Source organism: Macaca nemestrina, chromosome 3, assembly GCF_043159975.1.
Source record: "Macaca nemestrina isolate mMacNem1 chromosome 3, mMacNem.hap1, whole genome shotgun sequence".
NCBI classification, from domain to species: Eukaryota; Metazoa; Chordata; class Mammalia; order Primates; family Cercopithecidae; genus Macaca; species Macaca nemestrina.
In genome coordinates, this window is record NC_092127.1 from 80,709,704 (window position 1) to 80,719,318 (window position 9,615).

Sequence of the window (9,615 nt, forward strand, 5' to 3'; positions counted from 1 at the left end):
TGAACCAAATTCTGCCCTCACATTTTGTCCCAAAGCTGTGAGTTGAATGGAGAATCATGACAGAAAATTGTACTTAGTGGTCTAATGTGTAAAGAAGAATATGATGCAGCTTCCGTTGATAAATGAAGTTGTATGCATTTGGCCACATCACCTATACCCAACAGGGCTTGGCCTCGCATAGGGCAGGAGCAGGTACAGTGTTTCTTATGAGAAGAACAGTCAGTCTCTTGGTTACCTGGGACCAGAATGATAGCACCAGCTTCCTTTGCTGTTCCTTAACTGGGGTGTTCTCAATGGCCAGGGTTTTTGCAGGGACAGCTGGGCACCTGTTCTTTGGCGCTGAAGAGTGTGGGAATTTTGGTGTGTAGATTATACCCTCCCCTCCCATTAGTGGACAAAAGAGAAGGGACCCTGGCATATATTAAATCACCTTTGGTACTTTGTGTCAGAGATTGGTTGAAATATCTGAGAAGCACTTTGTAGAATAAAAGTTTATTTTATAATGGGTAGTTCCTATGAGCTAAAGGTTTTGGAGTGAGTTTCCCCTTAGAAAGACTAAGTTAAGGATTTTCTTCCTGTAAAAGGCTTAATACATTTACTAAATACTAGGGCTGTTTTGTCAAGAAACTTTTTGTACATGGGAAATTGCAGAAAAGATCCTGTTTAAATAATGAGAAATTAATATGGTTTATTTTTAAATCCTACTAACTTGTTTCCTTTTTATTATAATAGTAGTACATACTCATGTTAAGAAATTTATTTAGACAAGATTCATAAGGGAATAAAATGAAAAGAAAGAATCCTCTCGTCAACCTCACCTAATCTTCAGAGCTACTTGTCTACCTCTGCAGAGGTAATCTGCGTTAAAGCTGGGTATGTGGCCCTCCAGAATTTTTGCTGCTTATATTGCATGCATATATGATATTTTATGTTTTTTTAAAACTAAACTTTGTGGTATTGTAGATTCATGTGCAATAGTAAGAAATAATACAGAGAGATCCTGTGTACCGTTTACGCTGTTTCCCCCAGTGGTAACGTATTGCCAAACGACAGTATAATATCATAGCCAGGATATTGACATCAATACAGATAAGAGTTAGAACATTTTCACATGCACAAGGATCCAACCTGTGCCCCTTTTTAAAGATACATCTACTTCTCTTCCACAACTATCCCCTCATTAACGCCTAGCAACCACTGTGTTCTCCATTTATATAATTTCATCATTTCAAGCATGTCATCTATGTAGAACCATACAATATATAACATTTTGGCATTGGCTGTGTTTTTTTGTTTTGTTTTGTTTTGTTTTGAGACGGAGTCTCGCTTTGTTGCGCAGGCTGGAATGCAGTGGCTGGATCTCGGCTCACTGCAAGCTCCGCCTCCTGGGTTCAAGCCATTCTCCTGCCTCAGCCTCCTGAGTAGCTGGGACTACAGGCGCCCGCCACCACACCCGGCTAATTTTTTGTATTTTTAGTAGAGACGGGGCCGTGTTAGCCAGGATGGTCTCAATTGCCTGACCTCGTGACCACCCAAAGTGCTGGGCCTCCCAAAGTGCTGGGATTACAGGCGTGAGCCATCGCGCCCAGCCTGCGTTGGCTGGTTTTATTCAGCATAGTTCCCTGGAGATTTTTCCAGGTGTTTCTATCTGTGAGTAGTTTGCTCCTTTTTATTGCTAAGTGGTGTTCCATGGTATGGATGTACCACAATTTGTTAAACATTTACCTGTTGAAGGACATCTGAGTAACTTATAGTTTGGGGATTTTACAAACAAAGCTGCTATACACATTCAAGAAGGTTTTTAGGTGAACACATTTTCATTTCTCTGAGATAAATGCCCAGAAGTACAGTTGCTGGGTCATATGGTAATTGCATGTTTAGGTTTTTAGGAAACTGCCAGACCATTTTTGAGAGTGGTTGCACTATTTTACATTCTCACCAGCAGTATGAGTGATCCAGTTACTCCACATCCTCCTCGGCATTTGGTGGTGTCACTATTTTTTATTTTCTGCATTCTAATAGGTATGTAGTGATATCTCATTGTGGTCGTAATTTGCATTTTCCTAATGGCATATGATGTTGAACATCTTTTTATGTGCTTCTTTACCATAAAAATCTATTTATATCCTCCTCAGTGAAATATCTCCTCATGCCTTTTGACTATTTTCTAATTGGATTTGAGAGTTCATTATATGTTTTAGATAGTAATCTTTTGTTGGTTTTCTAGTTTGCAAATATTTTCTCCCAGTCTCTAGTTTGTCTTTTCACTCTCTTAACAGAATTTTTTTTGTAGAGCAAATTTTGAATTTTTTTAAAATTTTACTTTAAGTTCCGGGATACATGTACAGAACATGCAGGTTTCTTGCAAAGGTACACATGTGCCATGGTGGTTTGCTGCACCTATCAACCCGTCATCTAGGTTTTAAGCCCCGCATGCATTAGGTATTTGTCCTAATACTCTCCCTCCCCTTGCCCCCCTACCCCCTGACAGGCCCCGGTGGGTGATGTCCCCCTCCCTGTGTCCATGTGTTCTCATTGTTCAACTCCCACTTATGAGTGAGAACATGCAGTGTCTGGCTTTCTGTTCCCGTGTTAGTTTGCAGAGGATGATGGCTTCCAGTTTCTTCCATGTCCCTGCAAAGGACATGATCTCATTATTTTTTATGGCTGCACAAAGTTTTGAATTTTAATGAAATCCAATTTATCAGTTTTTCGTTTTCTGTGTCATGCTTTCAGTGTCAAGTTTAAGAACTCTGCCTGAAGCTAGAGCCTAAAGATTTTCTCCTATTTTGTTCTAAAAGTTTTATAACTTTTTGTTTTACCTATGTCTGTGATCCATCTGAGTTATTAATTTCTGTCTTAGGTGTGAGACAGGCTGAGGCTTTTTTATTCTTTGCCTATGAATGTCCAATTGCCCCAGCTTCATTTGTTGAAAAGATTGCCCTTCCTCCACTGAATTGCTTTTGTACCTTTGTCAAAAATCAATTGGATATGCACTATCTCTGGATTTTCTATCCTATTTATCCATGTGATTATCTCTACACCAATTTCACTTACTGTAGCTATACAATAAGTCTTGAAAGAGGTTAGACTGAGTCCTTTCATATTCTTCTTCAAAATTGTTTTAGTTCTTCTATTTCCTTTGCCTTATCATAATACATTTTAGAACAATTTTGTTTATACTTACAAAACATCTTGCTGGGATTTTAATAGAAATTGCATTAACCTGTATATTAATTTGAGAAAAATTGGTGCCTTTACTATGTTGAGTCTTCCAGTGAACCATTAATACAGTATGTCTTGCAATTTATTTAAACCATTAATTTTTTCATCAGCATTTTGTAATTTTCAACATGAAGTCCTGTACATGTTTTTTTTAGAGTTAACCTCCAAGTATTTCATATTTTTGTATAACTGTAAATGGCATTATATTTTAAATTTTGGTGTCTATGTGTTGATGACTAGTATATAGAAATATAATGGATTTTTTGTGTGTTTATCCTGCAATCTTGCTTAACTCATTTACTAGTTCTAGGTAGTTTGCAGATTGCTTGGGATTTTCTACAGTGACAATCATATCATCTACAAATAGGGACAGTTTTGCTGATCCATATGCTTTCATTTCCTTTTCTTGCTTTATTCCACTGGTTAGAAATTCCATTACTATATTGAAAAAGAGTGATGAGCATACATCTTTACTTTGTTTCTAATCTTAGGGCAAGAGCATTGACCCTTTCACCATTAACTATAATGTTAGCTGTAGGCTGTCTATAGATTCTCTATCAAGCTGAGGAAGTCCCCCTTTATTCTTATTTGTCCGAGAGCATTTATCATGAAGCGGTATTGAATTTTGTTAAATACTTTTTCTGCACTGATTGATACAATTGGGATTTCTTTTCCTCAGTTTGTTAGTGTGGTAGATTATGATTTATTTTTTAATTATTGCATTTTAAATGCCTTGTATCTTGGAATAAACCTCACTTAGTCATTGTGTATAATTCTTTTAATATATTGCTGACTTCTATTTGCTAATATTTTGTTAAGGACTTTTGCATCTACATTTATGATATTGGTCTATAGTTTTCTCTTTTTTTACTTTGACTCTGTCTGGTTGTAATATTAGGGTAATACTAACTTCATAAAATGAATTTGGAAGTGTTCCCTCCTCTTCTATTTTCTGGAAGCAATTGCTTAGAACTGGTCTTCATTCTTTAAACACTTGGTAGAATTTTCCAGTGAAACCATCTGGATTTGGAGATTTATTTCTTGGAAGTTTTAAAATTACAAATTCAATTTCCTTAACAGAGGTTATTCAAGGAGTCTATTTCATATTGAGTGAGTTCTAGTAGTTTGGGTTTTTTTTTTTTTTGTTTTTTGTTTTTTGTTTTTTTTTTTAAGGAATTGGTCCATTTTATTTAAGTTTTACAATTTTTATGTGTAGAGGTATTCATAGTAGCCTACAGCATTTGTTGTGGTCATCTCATTTTATATTCCTGAAATTATGTTTTGGTTTCCAAGTGTTTGGTGATTTTCCTTTTATCTTTCTGTTATTGATTGTCATATTAATTCTATTAATTTAAATGTATTCTAGAGAATATACTTTATACTATATATCTGGGCTCAATAAGAGAAGTAGAACCACTTGTGTGTTTGTGTGTGTGTGTATGTTTGTGTAACTGTGCATGTGTTCATATTCATTGTCATATTTATATATTTATATTTAATTATTGTATGTAGCTTTTTTAGTGGTTTCTCTAGATATTACATTACATATACACCACTTCTCGTATTCTACTGCTGATGTTACCAGTTTGAGTGAAGTATGAAACCATTACCTCCCTTTATGCTCCTTTGCTGTCCAACATTTATAATAGATTTATCTGAAATATTTCCCTTACATGCAATTTGAGCCAAGTCAAGAGTGTTATCCTGTTTGCTTTAGCTATTGAACATAATTTAGAAAGGTTGAAAGAAGAAAACTTCATTATATTACCTATATTTTGTTTTACCTTTGCTTTTCTTCTTTCCTGATATTCCAAGGTTCCTTCTTCCATCACTTATTTTTCTGTTTAGAGAACTTCCTATATGAAGCTCTTTTTTTTTTTCAAGTTTTAATCAAAGCTTTTATATAAGATTACTTTATTCCTGCATCTTCTCAATTGTTTCTTCCTTGTATTTGCCCTTTTCCTTTCCTACTTGGCGAGATTTGGCTTTCCGTTCAAGGATCTTTTTGTGGTCTTTGTCCAGTTTTAGCCTAGTGATAACCACCTTGCTGGGGTGAATGCCTACGTGGACCGTTGTGCCATTAGCCTTTTCCCGCTGCACCCGTTCAATGTAGATAACATACTTCTTCCTGTAAACCTGGACTACTTTGCCAATTTGCTGACCTTTATAGTGTCCTCGTACAACCTGAACTTCATCATCCTTTCGGATGGGCATGGATCGCACGTTGTACTTCTGTCTCAGCTCTTTGGAAAGAGGGGAAGACATAATCTTCCTGCGAATGTGGGAAGGTGCATTGAAATGCCTTTTGCGATTCTTGCTTCGGTCGGAAGTCACAAAGGGATTAAACTTCATTTTGGCCGCTCCCGCTTCGGTGATGGCCGCAAAAGGGAAGAGCGAAGCTCTTTTAAAGTAGGTCTGTTGGTGACAAATTCTCTTAGTTTCTCCTAATCTGTGAAATGGTTTTCCTTTTGTTCCTTCTGTTTTCCATGGTTTCTGATGAGAAATCTGCTGTCATTGGAATGTGTTCTTCCTTACAGGCAAGGCGCTGTTTTTTTCTTGCTGCTTTCAAGGCTTTTCATGGCTTCTTTGCTTTGCTTTCAGAAATTTGACTTTTATGTGTCTTAGTATAGATTTCTTTGGGGGTTCTACCTGGAGTTTACTCAGTTTCTTGAAATCTATAGATTTATATCTTTTACCAAATTTGGGAAATTTTCAGCTATTTTTTTTTTTTTTTGAGTCTTTTTCAGCCTTGTCCTCTTTCCCCCTCTCCTGAAACACTAATGACAGGAATGTTAGACCTTCATTTATAATTCTATAGGTCTTTGAGGCCCTCCTCATATATATATATTTTGTTTGTTTGTTTGTTTGTTTGTTTGTTTCCCCTCTATTTTTCAGATTGAATAGTTTCTATTGTTGGATCTTTAAGTTCACTGATTCTTTCCTCTGTCCTGTCTATTCTGCTGTTAAGCCTACCCATTGGGGTTGTTTGTTGTTGCTGTTGTTGGCTACTGTGTTTTTCAGTTCTAAATTTCCATTTGGTTCTTTGTATGTTCTATTTCTTTACCGAGACTTTCTATTTTTTATTTGTTTTGAGCATGCTTATAATTGCTCATGGAAGCATTCTTATGATGGCTGCTTTAAAAATCTTATTCAGATGATAATTCTAACATCCCTATCCTCTCAATGTTGGCATCTATTGATTGTCTTCAGGTGTCCAGTTGGAGATCTTCTTGGTTCTTGGTACAATTAGTGGGGTTTTTTTGTTTGTTTGTTTTTTTAAACCCAGACATCTAGGTTCTTATGAGGCTCTGGACCTATTTTTTTTTTTTTTTTTTTTTTAGTTTTTTTATGTTTTATGCTTATTTATTTATTTATTTATTTATTTATTGAGAAGGAGTCTCACTCTGTCACCCAGGCTAGAGTGTAGTGGCACAATCTCGGTTCACTGCAACCTCCGGCCCTCGGGTGATTCTCCTACCTCAGTCTCCCCAGCAGTTGGGACTACAGGCATCCGCCACCATACCCAGCTAATTTTTGCATTTTTAGTAGATATGATGTTTCAACATGTTGGTCAGGCTGGTCTCGAACTCCTGACCTCAAGTGATCCACCTGCCTTTGCCTCCCAAAGTGCTGGGATTACAGGCGTGAGCCACTGCAACAGGCCAAGGCTCTGAATCTTCTTAAACCTTCTGTTTCAGCTTCCAGTGACATTGCTCTGGCAGAGGAAGAGGGAGCACTGTCTTATTACTGCCAGGTGGGACAGCATAGCCAGGTTCCCCTCGTGGCCTCTGTTCACACCTGAGATGGGAGTGCACCTCATTTATGTTGGACACAGGTGGGAATTTTGCTACCCCCACCCCACTAGGCCTTGAGTGGCTGGGAGGGAAAGGGATATGTCCTTACTGCTTCCCTTGTGGCCTCCACTGACACCACTGGGAGTAGTGGTCTCATTATTTCTGGGCGGTGGTGAAGATGTGACTCACTGCTTGACCTTTTCTGATATTATCCTGCATGGAAGTCAGGGCATCTCACTACATTCCAGCCTGGCAAAGGTGGAAATCTAGGCTATCCATTCAGCCCTTGCTGTTGGGGATTGGGGTGGGACCATAAGTTTTTCTGTGGTTTTTTTGGCTGGAGCACAGCAGCCATTGTCTAAAAGTTTAGTGTTTTGCTGCGCTGCCCTACTCCTGGTCCATTGGTTAGAAAGAGTTAACTTTTAACTTTTATTGAGGCTTTTTTTCTTCTTCTTCTTCTTCTGTACCCATTGACGTTTCCAGTTGCCAACTTCTTCACTCCAAGTCTAGGATGTATAAGGCAGGGACATCATCACTGTGTTGTTTCTAGGCTACTGAATCCCTTAGCAGTTTTGCCTTCTTGTATCCACCTTTCAGAATCTTCTCATGTTTGTTACACATATAACAAATATACATCTAAGCCCAGGGCCTTTAGCTGTATTTAGTGGGAGGAACAGGGAGAAGTGCATCTACTCTATCTTCCTAGAAGTGGAAGCCTATAGTTTACTTCACTTAACAGGGCCTCAAATAGTACAAGTTTTCCCTTGAGCAATCAAGCATGCAGTTTTAGCAACTACAAAGAACTAGCGGAAGACTACAATTAAGGAAATCTTTAATCTTGAAATTAGCTAAATAAAATCATAGTGTCTGTACCTTCTAATGCATAACAGGGAAAACTAAATAATGCCTGTGTATTAGAGGCCCAAAATTATGGAGTCAGAAGAGCTTAATTCATATTTTAAACCAAGAGGGCAAATCGAAGTGTTTTCTGAGCTAACAGAACCATCAAAGTAAAATTAGGACCCAGAGTGCTCACAAACTATATCTTATTGTATGTAACCCTTTCTTTCTCCTTTTTTCTTTCTTCCTTTCTCTTCCTTTCTCTTCTTTGACTTTCTTTCTTTCTCTTCCTTGCTTCCTTTTGTTCTTTTACTTTTCTCTTTTTATTTTTAAGACTTTGCCTTTTTCGCTTTTTTTGAGTTCTACAATGTTGCCTCCTGCCTTTATTTTGAGTCTGTCTTTAGATCCAACTGATTTGAATTATCATTTTGAAGAATGTTACAAATGTATGGATTATTCTGGACCAATCATAAAAAAAAAAAAACTTTAGCTAAAGATTATTCTACAGAATTCTTCCAAATGGTAACTTGGAATATCATTGCATAGCATTTTGTTTTCTGATGTTTACACAAACCCTGTTTAGAAAAGTGTTTTCCAAAGTTAATTTACATCCCATCTTCACAAATTATGCCAAATCTTTGTTTTATTTTTTACTTTAAATTTTTCTTAAATCAACTCTTTTTAACCTTTTAATGTCATTAAAAAATTATAAAGAAAGGAAAAAGAAAATAGTATTGGTAAAGTTTTATCTTTAAAAAACAAAAAGGTACCACAATCTCACATAGTAAGCAAATTCACATTTTGCAAATTTAGAGCAAGGAAGTTCTCTGTGATGTCCAATCTGTCTTACTATCCCTGAATGCACTTTAAACTAAGTTCTTTTGGTTTTGTGAGAATAAATCTCCTAAAGCATTGGACACATGATCTGTGGTAGAGGACCAAGACTTGACTTTATTCTTATTTCTTCATTAAAATTGTCTCCTTTAACATTTTTGTTTCCTTTACTCTTGTCTCTTTTAAAATTTATTCCCCTGCCTCTTGAGGAAAATTCAACAGGCCCCATGATTTTTCTGCTCACTCTTAGATAACAAGTTGTCTTAAAGTCTCAAATCAGCAGACAGAATGTGTTCGAAGATCATAATCAACTCTTCAATTTTCAATTGAAGACCAGACCTCGCCTTTCTTTCCTTCCTGCTGGGGCCTGCAGTTGGCGGCTCCTGCCCTGGGGGCAAAGGAGGATGTGGCCAGCTTCTGCTCATCTCCTCCCCTACTTCTAGTCTGGTACAGACCCCAGCTAGGTGACAGAGGGGCAAGATAGGACAGGAAAGTGGGTGGAACAGTCCTTCTTTGACTGGATGACTTTGTGCTACCTGGCACTTACAGAAGATTAAGTTCACCCTTTCCAAGATTTCCATCCCTGGGGCTCTCCCTCCACAACCACTCTGGCAGCCTTCCCCTCAAAAGCCCGCAGCTGGAGTCTTCTCCTGCAGGATTTGGGAAGGCTTCTGTGTGCTGATCCTCTCCTATGTGACCCTCATCTAGTCCCTGGGAAACACTCAGGTACCCTTTACTCTGAGAAATTAATGTGCAGCTTATTTCCAACTCAGCATCACATTCCTGAATCTACCATCAAAGCTCTTCACGAGTCTTCTCCTGTCCTCTCCATTTCCCCAGGGAGCAGAGCTAAGCTCACCCTGTCTTCCATCTCCAGGACTTCTGGCTGATGGTAGAGCAATTCTTACATTTTTTTTGCCTT

The 9,615-nt window shown here is 37.7% G+C and overlaps 1 protein-coding gene across 1 annotated transcript; it reads right to left on the bottom strand.

Moving 5' to 3' along the window:
• Positions 1-5,122: 5,122 nt before the first annotated feature.
• Positions 5,123-5,613, bottom strand: LOC139362182 (large ribosomal subunit protein uL24-like). Its single transcript, XM_071092661.1, has one exon. The coding sequence runs from the start codon at positions 5,575-5,577 to the stop codon at positions 5,140-5,142; it is 438 nt and encodes a 145-aa protein (XP_070948762.1). The 5' UTR covers positions 5,578-5,613; the 3' UTR covers positions 5,123-5,139.
• Between the last annotated feature and the right edge of the window lie 4,002 nt (positions 5,614-9,615).